General features: G+C 43.8%; 2 protein-coding genes across 5 annotated transcripts in view; one reads left to right on the top strand and one right to left on the bottom strand.

The window, feature by feature from the left end:
• The window catches only part of THBS4 (thrombospondin 4), a 38,571-nt gene extending 34,287 nt beyond the window's left edge, over positions 1-4,284 (top strand). For 2 of the 3 annotated variants that reach the window (XM_040655450.2, XM_040655451.1), the window contains exons 21-22: positions 2,011-2,150; positions 4,060-4,282. In XM_040655450.2, coding sequence (XP_040511384.1) covers positions 2,011-2,150; positions 4,060-4,121 — 202 coding nt within the window. In that variant the 3' untranslated portion in view covers positions 4,122-4,282. Of the gene's footprint in view, positions 1-2,010; positions 2,151-4,059 lie in introns of all 3 variants that reach the window. The other variant, NM_001321549.2, reaches the window with a different exon arrangement.
• A 2,656-nt stretch (positions 4,285-6,940) lies between these two features.
• SERINC5 (serine incorporator 5) overlaps positions 6,941-15,285 on the bottom strand; it is a 43,478-nt gene continuing 35,133 nt past the window's right edge. For both annotated transcript variants that reach the window (XM_046905579.1, XM_424762.8), the window contains exons 10-12: positions 15,119-15,158; positions 13,738-13,885; positions 6,941-13,436 (exon numbers count right to left, since the gene is read on the bottom strand). In XM_046905579.1, coding sequence (XP_046761535.1) covers positions 13,289-13,436; positions 13,738-13,885; positions 15,119-15,158 — 336 coding nt within the window. In that variant the 3' untranslated portion in view covers positions 6,941-13,288. The remainder of the gene's footprint in view (positions 13,437-13,737; positions 13,886-15,118; positions 15,159-15,285) is intronic.

The following is a 15,285-nucleotide window of genomic DNA, read 5'->3' as shown; positions in this document are numbered from 1 at the left end:
GTTGGAATTGTAATTTTAGTAGTCTGTTTAGTGCTGTTATCACAGAATATGCAATCAAAGTTATCCATTTCATGGCTGTGGTCCTAAGATTAGTTAATCATGATGATGATAATTGGAGAAGAGGAGGCTCAGGGGAGACCTCATTGTGCTCTACAACTTTCTGAAGGGAGGTTGTGATGAGGAGGGGTTTGGCCTCTTCTCCTATGGAAATGGCTGCAAGTTGTACCAGAAGAGGTTCAGATTAGACATAAGGAAAAGCTTTTTCTCTCGGAGAGCGGACAGGCACTGAAATGGCTGCCCAGGGAGGTGGTGGAGTCGCTGTCCTTGGCAGTGTTAAGGAGGCGTCTGGATGAGGAGCTACGAGATATGGTTTAGTGGCTTGTGGTAGCAATGGTGATGGGAGGATGGTTGGACTAGATGATCTTGTAGGTCCTTTCCAACCTTGTGATTCTACGATTCTATGATTTGAGATCACTGAGAATGTTTTCAGAGAGTTTATTCATTAAGTATAGCTACATTCAAACTAGTCTTATTTTTTTAATTTAGAAAGAAAAGTTATTTAGAAACAGATAACCATTCAGAAGGGTTTGATTCTGAAAAAATAAAACAGCAAAAAAAAAACTGCTATAGCATTCTCAGCACAGCTTTTGCAAAGTTGTGATAGAACAAACACAGGGAAATGGATTGTTCTTTGAGAAATCATCACTCTGCAATTGAGATGCAGTAAGTTGGTGGTATAATAATTCCATTTATGTGGTGCACATCATCAGTGGAGTGAGTGTGTCTGACTTTTAGCTGTGATGGATTAAGAATGTTGGTATTGTCAATGACTGTGTTCTAGCCACTGGGTGGCAGATTTTTGGGTTTCCTTTAGATGAAGATGTTCCTGAAACTGCTTCCCAAGCAGTTGTCTGCCTGTGGTTGCAGTCCCTCTAGCCAGCCTAATTGACTTGCAGCTGAAGAAAGGAGCAGCGTTAGTATCACAAAATCCTTCAAACCAAAGGCAGGCAGGCCTAAAGCGAACCTCTGCCAGCACTGCCCACATCTTGCTTGTGGTCCTTTTAAGCCTATTGCCACAGACCATAATGTGTCTTACAGAGATTTTCCGAGGCTACAAGGACATCTAGGAAAAAGGCGCTCAAGTGAGCAACAAGCTCTATTCATTGTACAGATACTTCTGAACCGCCTCAGCAAATCAGGAAAGAGGCACAACAGGAATTGTTTATTTTCTTATTTTATGAAAAGACATAGGAATTTTCTCTCCCTTCACCACCCACTGTTTTCTTGCATGTCACACTGGCTCCTAACACAGCGGTATCCTTGCTCAAAGCAGGACCCTTCAGGTTCATCATCCACTGAGCTGTTTGCTGGTACCCGGAGGCTGAGGATGTGGTACAGCCAGTGCTGTGATAGCTCAGCTGGCTGCAGTGTGGTCCTGCTCAGACACCCAGGACAGGGCATGTGCTTGGAAATTTGGCAGGACGCAGTTATTCCCAGAGTTATTTGGGAATGTGCTGACGGTTTTTGTAACAAGAAAGTGCCAGATCATCAAAACTGTTCCTGGAATGAATCATCCAAACATTTTTAAAGAAATCTGACAGTCAGGAAAGCAGCTTTAAAATTCCAGGCAGTGTGTTTGAAACTTTGCCTATTTAAAAAAAAAAAAGTAGTTTAGCTTCATACTGCATGAGACAAAATCCATCTGGCACTCCTCAGCTGACCTAACCTCATCCTCCCTTACTCCCATAGCTACCAGCTGTGGACTGGTAGTGGGCTGAGGGCAGGATCAGGCAGCAGCCACCAAAACACAGAAAACCTCCTCTCTGCTGAGCTCTTTCCTGAGCGCAGCATTGCTCCAGTTACCACAAAGGAGCTATGCCTTAACTTCTTTTTCTCCCCTAGTCTGGCTGCAGGCAGAAGGCTGGAATCAACACAGATAAATGAAACTGCTTTTATAACAGCCACGGATTTAGAAAAGACCTAACACATCTTCTGTTTGCTTTCATAAAGGGCAAGATTTTATGAAGGCTCTGACCTGGTAGCGGACTCTGGTGTAACTATAGACACCACAATGCGTGGAGGACGGCTTGGAGTTTTCTGCTTTTCTCAGGAAAACATTATCTGGTCCAACCTGAAATATCGCTGTAACGGTAATGTCTCTTTTTTTCTTTTCTTTTCTTTTTTTTTTTTTTTTTTGCTAATGTTTAGCAAGTGACCAGAGGGAACTTTAACCCAGCTTTTGAATTAAGCCATCTTGCATCTTTTCCTTTTGATTTTCATTTACAAGTTTTTTACAGCTGTGAAATGCCTCCCCTGACACCAGTAAGGCATTGCAGCCCAGCCAGATGAGAACTAACACCCCACAACTGCTCCTCCCAGAGCAGTTGCTGTGCTGCGGAGATTGTGCTAAGTAGTATAGCTGTCATCAGTGAATTAGAAATGTTATTTAAAACCAGCGAACCGCGAGAGTTGTACATGCACGACATACTGAGGTCATCGTGTATGCAGGGTGCCTCAAGCTTTGAAAACATGGTGAAGCCAATCTGGAGATCTGCTGGGATCATTTGTGTGCTGCTGGTTGCTCCTGTCTGTGAGTGGACAGGATCCTAAGATCCTGTAAGGGTGGCGTCCTCAGACTGGGAGCGTGCTGGCTCTCCACATAGGGTAAAATCCTCAGCTCTGACCCGATCTCCCACCATATTGAATAAATCCTGTCTTGTTCACTCACACAGAAGCTGGTCGTGTTGGGCTATTTCTGCCCCATCAGCAGTTGATCTAGTTTCAGGTGGAGGTACCAGGGGCTGACCCTTGTCTCAGCATCACCCCCTGCCTGACCAAGGCAGCTGTAGGAAAATAAGTTACCAGCCTACCTGGCATAGTTTCTTAACTTTCCATGAATCGAGGAAGCCAAACCTGGGTCTGTGATGGACACAAGTACTGTACAGACAAACCCCCAGCTCTGCACCTTAGTTCTTGAGCACAGGCTGGTATTTGTGAGTGACAGTTAAGCAGATGCTAACAAGTAAGGATTGCTTGATAACTGTCTGAGACAGTATGTGGTTTCCCAGGAACCATACTTCAAAGCTCCCACTGAAGTTGCAGATACTTCTCCTGGCAGTGAGCAAGCAGTGGCTTTGCTGCAGATACTGCAGTGGTGCAGTGAAGTCCACACAAGGAATTCTGTGGAACTTCCAGCATCCCTTTCATATTTTAGCTGAGATCTTATATTTGTGGAGAAATCTTGAGAATAATTCTCAGTGCTCAGAAAATGTTATCAAACCAACAGGTGAAAAAAGCAGAATACTTGCTCCTCCTTCTTCTTTTTTTTTTTTTTTCTTAAATATTGTTTGTTGATGAAGTTATTTCCTTTTCTGAGTTCAGAGATACCTGCCCTGCATCAGGCTGGAAAGAATCGGATCAAAGTTGGGATCATGCAGTTCAGCTTCACTGCTGAACTCTGCTCAGCTGCTGCTTTAGCTTTCCTGTTTGCTCTGCCGCTGCCTGGGTGACACATTCTGGCATTTGGCAAAGGGACTCTGCAAACTCAGCCAGAATTGCAGCTACTCTTAGAACACTGACCCATCTCCAGCTTCCTTTGCCAGCTTTGAAGATTTTTTTGCTGCAGGTCCTCAGATTAAAGTTTCCTCTTACGGCTTTCCATGCCACCATGGGGAAGTTGAACTGGGATCCCTGGGGATTAGAGGAACTGGTACTGTGCACATATCTGGGTTATAAAGCAAGACACCCATTTTTTTCCCCACCTTTCTGGTCAGCTTTTTATGTCACAAATGGTACAGTAGAAGCCACTAAATTTTTTGGTGAAAATAAATGCCATCTGAAGGTTGATAGCACTCTGGTTGGGCTGACGCTGCAGCATGCACTACCCTCTGAGCCCCTCTGCTTTTCAGTGGCATACACTAAAACCGAGAGCAGTCCCAGTTCATTCTTAACGTGTAAACAAAAGGCTGGTCTTGTTACCTAAAGAGATGCAGCTGAGTAGCATAAGTTCTTCTTTCTGTCATAAGGAGATTGATCTTTCCTGTATTTTCCTGCTTTCAGACACCATCCCAGAGGACTTTCAAGAATTTCAAGCTCAGCAATTTGGCGTTGGGGATATTTAAGAAGTAAAAGCAAACTAGTATTGCTTTATTGTTTGCAGTAACAATGTATTTTAAATCCTTATATGATTGTTGTAAGAGTGCACACTTCAGCTTGTTCTTATTGATGTGATTATGTCAGACTTTTTTTGTATAAAAGTGAAAATAAAAAGGAGACAAAAACATTCTGAAGCTTCACTTGTTTCCGGATTTGCCCTAAGACCTAGGGAGTGGCACGTAATGTTACGATGCTTAAGCAGTTCTCAGGAACTGCCTGATTCTGTTGCCATTTTGGATTCAGTATTAAACAGTGTCCGGGAGAAAGGGCAATTTTGTCTTTCTAACTTTATCTCTGATAGGTGTCAGAAACAAGAGTTTGCATCCAGCCTGAAATAGAAGAGATGGGTGCTACTAAGATCAGGTGCTTCTCAGTATCTTCTCCAGTTCTGCTTACACACGGGTCAGAAGCTGTTCTGTCACCCTTGGAGCAGATTAAATCTGCTGGAGCCTGTTACCTTTGGCAGAACTCATCCAAGAACTCTGTCAGACTTTCCTATGCTCCTGCTCCTAGAAAATTATGAGTACACTTATAGCCTGTAAAAACAGAAAAGCTGCCTGCAGAGAGCTGTAGTCAGAGCTCATCACAGAGCATGAGTTCCACGTGATTTAAAGAAAAGGATGTGAAGAAGCCATAGAAAGTAATCCTGCCTCACATACTTCAGGCCAGGTTTGGATTTGCTGACCCTGCTCAGAGCTGAGTTCTCTCAACCAGTACTACAGTGATAGTGATTATTTAAGTTAAAAAAAAACACCTGAACAGCCATTGAATTAAGTGTTAACAGCCACTAGGAAAGGGATGAGAAATAAAAGCCAAAAAACAAAGTGTCCCAGTGCACTCTGTAACTCAGTAAGGTTGGATACCGTGTGTGTTTCTGCTGCATCCTTTTCCAATGTGAAGGCAGTACAAGCGTCAAGGACAGCTGCAGAGCAGGACGTTGCAGGCTACAGAGCTGTTACTCCATAGCCAAGCTCTCCCTGCTGGCCTCCAGACATGGGGGTGAGTGAGGCAGGGTCTGGCTCTGGGGCTGCTGGAGGAACCCGAACAAAGCCACAGCTGGCAGCTTCCAGCCACACGGGGCAGAAGACCGCATCTTGCTCAGCTGTGGGCCACAGGGCTAGCAGACCTGGTAAAGGGATGCCAGAGCTCACACATCTGCTGTGCTGACACTGCTTAACCCACAAATTCAGGAACTGTGAAGTTACCTGTTGCGGACAAACAAAGATGTGCTGCAAGGTCGTAATCAGGGCCTGGGAAACCCTGCCACCCCCCACACATCCATCAGACCTGGTGTGTGAGCACCTCGCCACCACCACTGCTTTCTGGCCTGTTGTGCAGTGCAGAGAACCATGTGTGGCCATTGGCCAAGAGAGACACTGCGATCCCACATCTCTGAAGTCGTGTGTGTCTATCTCCCTCACCACCTCTGTGCAAGTTGGGCAGCAGCTGCAAATGCTCAGGAGTGCTGGGACTGCTGCCTCCCACTCCACCAATTTCTAATCAAGGGCTACAGGCACCACGAACCTGCTTCAAATGCTGCTGCTCCCTAGAGGCCATCTCCTGAAGGCAGCAGCATCCTGCCATGCCCCCACGCATGCAGCTGGGTGGAGGCAGCTGGCTTCTGGCGCAGCCCAGCAGAGCCACAGCCCCATCCCATGCCTTGCTCACTGCCCACAGCCTCTGGCCTGGCACCAGAGCTGCGCTGGGATCAACAGCCATCACACCATGGAGGCCTGCTCCAGGCCTCAGCCCCCACAGCTCTGCCTACCTGTGTGACCAGACTCACACAATAGCATGTATGGAGAAGCCGTGTCCTATTCTCTAAGTGTGACTCTGCAGCCCTACACCTGAATTTCTATTTTTTATTTTTTGCCATAATGCTGCTCAGGCTATAATCACTAACTTAAGCAGGTGACTCCAGGTGTAGTCATGATGGCTGCATTCTTGGATTCTGGGGATTCAGGTAACAGGACCATAGCTAAGCTCTACCTTGCACCATAACCCAAGATCTTGCTCAACTGCTACTAACAGAGCATGCTCCATCAAGGCAGGGCTGGCACACAAATACAGCTGAATCAGCCATATTACCCCATGAACAGCAAGCAGCCTGTAGCCCCTGGAGCTCACCTACTTGGCGGAGTGCTGCAGGCAGGATCTCCACTTGAGTAGGGACACCTCAAGAGGTTACATCCATGCAGAGAAAGATCCCCTACACTTGATGTCAAGACACCTTGCCGATATGGATCCTCAGAAATTGACTGATACCAGTTTGTTAAGCTGTGGGAGCTTAGTTAAGATTGTATCTCAGACTGACAGCACACATACCATGCCTTAGACATAAACCACTGACCAAGTCTGGGACCAGGAATAGGTCCAGCTGCAGCTCAGCTCCTTACCTCTGTGGTTCAAATTTAGAAAGTGAAGCCATTCTCTCTGAGCCTTGTGACTCAACTGAGTGAGGGTGGTTAACGCTATCCCCTATGCAGTAAATAATCAAGGGCACCTTGTTGTCTTGAATCTTGTTAAGTTGCTGTCTAAACTATGTTAAATCACTATTTTACATCAGTACATTGCTGCTTCTCTCTTAGGAGTGAAATGTATAATTAATTCCATCTGTGACAGTGACATCTTTTTTTTTTTCTGTTAAACAACATCCAAATGTAGTGGGGAAAAAAATCAACCAATTTACTTCTGCTGGCTCAGCAGCTGCTTATTTCATATCTTAATATATGTGAAATTTCTCCCGAGTTGACTTTTCAACTTTTATATAGCACGAACAACTGCATTTGTAAGAAAAACTTTATTGGTCCATTAAACATTAAACCTATAACAATACATTCACTCAGTATACAAAAGGAAGTGTCCATAAAAACCATTAACATGCTTTAAAAAGACAAGGCTATTTTACAATGAAGTTTGTAGAATTCTGAAGCCTTTACCAATCCCTAAAAGTCAAAGTGTTACAGTTACTATAGATCACAACACTCACAAAAATGTTAAATAAAACCAGCAAATCTCCACCTCACTGGGCTATAGACTAATAGAACTAAACCACACAAACACATAAAAAGTTCCCTTGAGATATTAAGAAAAGGACTAATTGAAACCCCCTCACCATTAAGAAGAAGCGTTTACGTTTTGCCTAGTTTGCATCCAGTTCTCAAACGTGGCATAGATGTGACTAATCACCATTCATTTCTGGTAAACAAAAAGCACACAATGAACCATATGTTCCTTGTATTTTCTCAGCTTGTGTATGACAAGTTGAAAATTGTTCTCCGAACATCAATTTTCCCTGCTTTAAGACTGTGTGGATGTCCAATGACACCTAAGCACCTGGACAAGAATCAGAAAGAGGAAAAATAAAGCTAAGGCATGCGTAACAGAACATTATTTTCCCATAGCTTTCCAAAATTTTCCTTGGCTTCGGACTGAGACTTCTTTGGCAAAAACACAGCCCGAGTGCTGCGCCCGCAGCTCTGCCTGGCGCAGATGGAGCTGTTGGAGCCACGCAGGGCTCAGCCGCAGCCGCTCTGAACTACGCGGCTGTGCTGCGGCGGTGGGAGCTATCGGAGGATGGCGAACGGGGGGAACTCAATGTGGTTTGCATTTGGAAAAAAATCTGACATTTTTAAGAAAAAGTATTACTGAACAGATGGACTGGGAGGAACAAAGCAGAAGAAATGCATTTGTGGCCTACTTGAAACCTACAGAGTTTCTTCTGGCACTAGAAGCAGAGCCCACGGCGGCTGCACCAGGCAGGGTGCTGTGTGCCTGCATCCCCTCCCAGCACCACACCTTCTGCCTCCAGGATGCTGGAAATGCAACTGCAGCCATTCCCAGGCTACGTGTCCTGCTAGGAGTACAAAGAACCAAACTTTTCCAAGCACTTGACCCCTGGCAATCCCTTGTACTGTCACATGAAACACTGAGTTCACATTACTGTTTACAAAACTGAAAACTCAAAGTAAAGTTTTCAGTGCGCTGATTACGTGTTTTCCTCCCACAAGAACTTGCAGGACAACTCCAGAAAACAAAGATGCGTTTTCCATACAGGAAAGCTGATCCATACACAGAGCGACAATCCTCGACTTTGCTTCAGCACTGCAGCGCTGCTCTTACAGAAAGGCAGGAATCAACAAGGCCTGGCAAAGAAGTCTGTCAGTTTCTAGGACCAGTGACATCGCCATGGCAGGCAGTGGGATGGCAGTTATGCAGATTTGCAGTGCCTCCAGAAAACGAACTTGAGGAGAAAAAGGCAAATAAAACGAGAGGATACAGCCTGGATGGAGAACATATTGCTTCTACAGCCCACAGAAAGACAACACAATTTTAGCTGCAAATAATCTTGCTCATTTAGCCACGTATGTACAATCTTGCAATTTTTTTTTTGCATCACTGATGCGTTTAGGAGAAAAGCATAATAGAACACAGCATAAACCCTTCATAGCGTGCTTTAAAGCCCGTCAGTGGATTATTTTGTCACCAGTTTGTTCAGAGATCCCCATGACACTGCAGGCTGCTTGCCAGAGTTAAAGCAGCGCTATCTTGAGCTGCTAGATTTCCCTTATGCATTGGTCAAAATCAGAGAACTGTTAGGAACCAGATGTTTGCTTTTTCTCTCTCTCTCTTCCAGTGCAATGGTTCCTCAATCCATAGCCATGCTCTAGCCCAGAAATGGCTGCACAAGTGGCCGGTGAAGCTGCTACAGGTGCATAGCTTATACTGTCAAAGCGCTTCAGGACTTGTAAAAAGGTGCTAGAACACAAAATAAATAAATAAATAGACATGCAGTGTTTATGTTTCTGCGAGGGATAAGCCCTCTCTCTGGACTACGCGTGCATTATCAACACCGAATTACCCGTTTCAGACAAAAGTGGCCCAAACCCAGCTGGGATTTATGGGAATAGCAGGGCAAGCACAAGCTTCCTGACCCTCGTGGAAATGCTTGGAGTACGAAGCTAGAAGCATCAGAAACGCACAGCTGATCTGTGAGCACAGTGAAGTTCCTTACTCAGCATCCAGATGCAAGGGCAGCCTGCGCGCTTGGAGGAACGAGGTGGTAAAGAGCAAGCACATCCATCTGCTTTCCGTACGTTCTTCATAAGGTTTTGTGGTCTCATTTGTTAGTCCAGGGTTTGGATTCACAGACTTGCTCTCTGTCTGAGTCCATCCCACTGGTTTTATCCCCAGATAAGAATCAGTCATCGTTGTTTCAGCTCTTGGTTGCTTTCTCAAGAAGAATGGCTCCAGCCACAGGCAGCAGTGCAGCAATGAGGTTCCAAGTAACCCTTCTTCTGATGACAGTTTTAACAAGTGGAAAAACACCAATATGCTATTCCATTTTACTAGCAGAACTAACTTCAGCCAACATGGACTGTTCCTCTAAAAGTCTCACGAACAATGACAATAGCTCAAAATAAAGTTTAACTAGAGGAAACGCAGCACAGTCCCCAGTCTTCCTGTCTTTAAAACCAGCAGCTTCCTCACTTTACACAGCTCGAAAATACCAGGATCCAGAAATACTGCAACGCTGCCTTATGTCTGGGAATGAATTCAAAGGACAGCTGTGGCACAAGGCGAGCATCAGTGCGGGACAGACACTGCACTGCTGGCTGCTTCAAACAGCACAGCCCTTTCGCGCACAGCAAGAGGATGCCCAGCTGCTTACAATGCAAGTAACAGCCTTTTGTGACCACCTGTGAGTTTTCCTAGTTCATCTTCCACTTCACTGTAACACCCCACATCAGTCTCATGCCAGCAGCTGGCCAAGCACAGGGTATTTGGTCTCCCGCATGCACCACGGGCATCAATGCGTCTTGTACGCAGCGGTGAAGGCAGCAGCACTGCGCTGCAGGCTCAGTTCAGGTTTTCCAGTTCCAGTGCCACTGCCCTCATGGCAGTAGGTCTGAAGGCACTTGTTAAAAAGATTTTAAAAGCCCATCTCTGTGAACTGCTAGCAACCAATGATTCGAGCATTTGAATCTTAGACCCTAGCCCAGGATTTTTACTAAGTAGTTGTGTGTGGAAAGTTCACAGTACAGATTTCACAACAAATGCTAAGGCTGAAATCTTTGCCCGGCCAGCAAGAGGTCGTGCCTCACTGAGGCTTTGTGTATTGAGGTGCCAGCGATTATTAATTCCTTAGGAAGGCCTGGAGACCCCCAGTCAGATCTGGGGGCTCAGATTTATTTCCAGGCTCTTTTCCCCGCAAGGCTTGCTCTGACGCAGACAGAACAGCGAAGTCTGGCACCGCCCTGTTCCACCCTCTGTATACCCACAGACACGTAGAGTCTATAGCTGGTGGAAGGGGAGGGTGAAGGAACAACTCAGCAAGGCAAATCTGTGTAAGAAGAATGAACTCAGGCCTCATTGTGGAGTTTCCTCTTGCAACCCTGCTTCCTCTGTGCAAAATCTATTTCCCTAAATACAAGTTATAAAAAGTGCGCACAAGGAGGTGCATCACAGTCCTTATGTAGGCAGATACCACCTACATAAAATAAGCATTTTTATAAGTAAATAAGAACATCTGTTGGCCAAGATATGTATTAAAATCATCCAAATTTGTGACCGAGTTCCTCTGAATCTGTGACCAGATTCAGAGAACAGCTGCCATTCGCTGACTTACAACCTGACATACTGCATGCCTGCTTCCGTAGAGCTTCTTGCCCAGATTGCTCTGCTAGAATAACATTGCTAACTTTAATAAAATAGGTTTGTTTTCTCATACTGCAACATAACTGATGCTAGAAGGCAACTCTTATGTGCCTCTGTATGTTAGAAAACAGCATTCACATTCACCAAAGGAGGACAGAAGGGCTGGACTATCTCAGTTACAGCTCACAGTTGAAGCTCTGGATCAAGACTGTTTGTCAGAACAGCTGCTACTACTGAAATAATACAATATTCATCACTGCACAGTCCGTGAGCTCTTTACTTAAGAGATGGCACAATTAAAAGCTTCCTGATTGCAAATGCAGTAACAAATGCCTTTCTGCTACAGAAGGATCTGCTCTGCTGGATTCCAAACGCAGTCGAGCGTATGGACCCCCTGCTAACAGAGCTCTTAACAAGACCAGCATCTCCCAGCAGAAGCAAGAAGAATGACAAAAACTGGCCACCAGTTTTTAGAGCTCTGGAGCTGTAAGAGATTCCTCCTTCCCACAGTCTTCATGCCAGAGGTATTCTGAGGCTCCTAGTCACTGCGGTAGGTAACGTCCAGGACATCCATGCCTGCAGATTTTCCTTGAGGTAAGAGTGTAAGAATTTGGGAAGATAACACCACTGGCAAACTGCAAGCAGGACAGGAGCCCTGGGATACCACAGCAAAAAGACAGCTGAAAATGGTGAACAAAACAAGAGCAGAACTGAGATGTGTTATGTGAGGATCACTCACCAGATGTGCCTTAGCTATCAGTTATTGCAACAGAACAAATAAGGCATATAAATATTTTGGCCACCTCACTGGCCTCTGTGTTGTGCTTTTGTTTTGTAGAAAGCATTGGGTGAGCACTTAAGGCTCGATCATGTTTTCAAACAAAGAAAACAAGACAAAACAAAACACCCTACGCCTGCTAAATTGGTTCTTTTGGTTCATAACTTGCACACTTTGCACTGTGTGTATGAACACGTGTATGTGTACACATACACACAGAAAAAGAGAAAAAAAAAAACCCTTGGGGGTAACTTTCAGTTGTAAATAACTGTTTCCCCCTGGTAAGAAGATAACTGAATAAAGTCGAACCTACTTAAGAACTTGAAGCATTTGAGCTGTTGTCCAACCACCAAATTGTTTGCTAGAAGAAAAAATAGATGCATATATATACATATATATATAGTAGGGCTTTATGTTGTCAAGTCAGTCATTTGTACTATGGCAGCTGCTGTCACATTTGTGTTTTCTGCTTTTGTTTTCCTGACTCCTTATCCCGCTGCAGGAAATAGGAGCACTCCAAAAGAAGTTCCGTTCCCATTAACGGATCCGTCGGCTATCTCCCATTGCAACAACAAAACGAACGCCAACAGAGAAGTATAAAGGTATAGCAGTTAGGAAGAATGCTTCCAAACAACACAGGGAGAAAAGGAGGATGACCATAGTCCTTTTTCTGACTAGCACTCTATTTTCACATCAGTAACGGAAACAGAACTGAAGACCCTGGGAGATCCTTAGACACAAACTGAGACAGCAGGGTAGAAAAGTAACTGAGCACTCCACATTTAACGTTAACAGCAACTGACAGTGCTCTTGTAATTAATATTCCCCAGCAAAAAACATTTTGAATAAAGATGGTACCGTATCTTAAATCCTTGTACAGTACACAAAAGCTGCAGTTACTAATCTTAATATGGCAAAGCAAAATCAATGAAATTCAGAGCTCAAGAATCTCTGTGCGTAGAACTCCCCTCTGTTAATAACCAGATAAGTTCTGAATTGCATAACATATTCAGGTGCCTGTTTAAGTTACAATAGGATAAATACTCTATTCTCAATGGTAGATTGCTTTCTCAATCTAGGTAATATAATAATTTATAATATATTTAAACAATGTTTAGATGTTTTGTCAGTCAAACTCTTGTATATTCTCTCTTTCTACAGAAGTATTCAGGTATGTTTCTGGAAAAAGGGATTTGTGTACCACTTAAAAGAATGACAGGCTGTACAAAACAGCAGTTCACATCATCATTGCAAAAGACATGGTTAATAAAAGAGTATAAAAAGGAATGCATTCCGCTAGAAGATGTATCTTCTGTGAATGTTTGATATCTGCACCATTTGTTTTTATTTTCTTGCCAGTGAAGTCAGAGAGAGATTGTCAGTTATTCTAAAAGCATTTCACTTATTCCTTAATTATTGGATTAATGAAACAACCATGTTCCTTACACTGTACGTATCAGTCTTAAAAAGTTTTGGAACACAATCATCCCCTTAGGCAACACTTGCTGACAATTAAAAACAGGTTAAAAAAAAGTTTTCAATCATTTTATCTAACTAAAAAGTTACTATCTGGTATATTATGATAATGAGGCAATGGGTGTTTCCTCATTACAAAGTGACCACTGAACTTTATTTGTAATGGGGGAAAAAAAAAAAAGAAAAAAAAAAAAGGTAAAACACTCAGAAAGTTCTGAGTGTTCACACTGAGAACTCTCTGGTTGGGCAACAGAGCGGAGCAACAAGAGTCCATAAATAGAGAAAGACACAAAACCAACAGGAGACCATCTTAATCCAGAAGATGGACCAGGTTCCAGTGAAGAATTTCTCAATCTGAGCACTTTCATAGCTGTTAGAGAGAAAAAAAACAAAAAAAAAAGCAATAAACTCACTGTTTGTATCAGAAGCTGTAGTAGCCTCTGCTTCTCCAGAGAGTGACACACTTCAACTAGGTTAACACAGCCACAAAGGAGGGGAGGGCAGTTATTTGCAGAGCAAGAGCTTGCTCAAAAATACCCCAGGAAAGACTTGTACCCTCTCTTGCAGCCTCTTACTGTGTGAGAGGGGATGCACTAATGGCAGGCACTGCCACTCAGATCTCTCAGTGCACAGAGACATTAGTTTCCCAGCTTTAAAGGAAATGCACTTACTGGAACCAGTGAGTTACTGTCATCATTACGTAGAGTGAAGCCAGGAAGAAAACAAAGTGGAAGAAGGTATAGCTGTACACTGTGCCTTTCTTTTCATCATAAATCACGGTCTGGCCTCCCCTTTTTTCAACATGCTCCTCCGCATCAGCTGTAAGAGACAAGAAACAAGAAAACTTCTGCAAATTTAATAAGAACTGAAAATAGTTGCTAGATTCATGAAAAGCAAAACAAAATGTCCAGTGTGATTCTGCAAAGCAGGAGACCGAGCATTTTCCTGCCCTCGGGACATGGGCCTGAGCCTTCAGTAAAAAAAAATGGGAGTGTCACTGAAAGGCTGCCCTGCATCAGGTTGCTGGTACTGCCATCTTTTTGAGTGTCAGGGCTGTTTATTTAGAGTCTGGGGCTACTTGTAGGATATTCTCCTAGCAAGTTGTCATGGTTTTATGATTTTTGGTTATCGTTATTCCACATCATAACATCATGCAGTGTAGTGTGAGTTAAAGAGCAAATGGTCAAGATCCGGGTACTTGTCCAGAAGAGAAGAACTACGTTCCCCAGAAGACTGTTCAAGTACTGTTATCGTTCCTGCTCAGGGGAACAGATATAAGGCCTGTAGGTCACCTGACCTGAGTCTTCTGCCTTTGCTTCTCGTCTCGTTGTGCTTGCTTTTGGTACGTCTCACTGCTGCTCCCAACTGCACGCAAGGCTTCAGTATTAGTGTAAGCCCCTTAGCTCTCGGACAATCCTTCTCTCAATTATATTTGATTTTATTAACAATTATATTGAATTATATTGTATTGTACTGTGTTACCGTGCATTCCGATACTGTATTTAGTAAATTAGTTTGTTTCTCCTCAGATCGTTGCTGCTGTTTTTATTTTTAATTATTCTTTTTTTTTTTTTTTTTTGCTGTTTCCCTTCTCCGGAGGCATGAATTTTGCAAAAAAATCCCTCTGCCCCACTAGTCATGGAACCGGGCCGGACCAGCCCGTAAACCATAGACACAAGTCCAGGTTGATATCCCATCATGTACCAGTTCTGCAAACAGGACACACCCTTCCTCAACTCCCCCTGAACCAGAATCCCTGCTGTGCTGCTGAGCAAAAAATACCCACGATCATGCAAAGAGCAGAGATTTCTTTCCGTACGCTGCATTATCGAGTCATTCACTAAGGAATTATTCACTAGCATGTTGTTTCAGAACAGTATCGATATTTGTGCTACTTTCCTCTTTAGTCTAAAACTGAATACTTCAGCTGTTTCAGTTTGATGTGCTACAAACTAAGGTTACAACAAACTCTCTGTGCTTGTGCCTTTAACTCTCTCTGTTTGATCTGAAAGCCACCACGGTAGGTAAATTTTGCAGTGAAAATGTAATTACCATCTCCATCAAGCGTGCAGCAAAAGCAGCAACGAGCTACCTGTGGAATAAACAACAGGAAAGGTGAGAGTCTGTGCAAAGAAGCAGAACAACTGGTGAAGAAGGTGTTGTTAAGCTACAGGCACTAGTTTAGAAAAATCTGGTTTGCACTTCCAGCCAGCATAAAA

This window comes from Gallus gallus, chromosome Z (genome assembly GCF_016699485.2).
Source record: "Gallus gallus isolate bGalGal1 chromosome Z, bGalGal1.mat.broiler.GRCg7b, whole genome shotgun sequence".
Lineage (NCBI taxonomy): Eukaryota > Metazoa > Chordata > Aves > Galliformes > Phasianidae > Gallus > Gallus gallus.
This window is presented reverse-complemented; position numbering and strand designations above follow the sequence as displayed.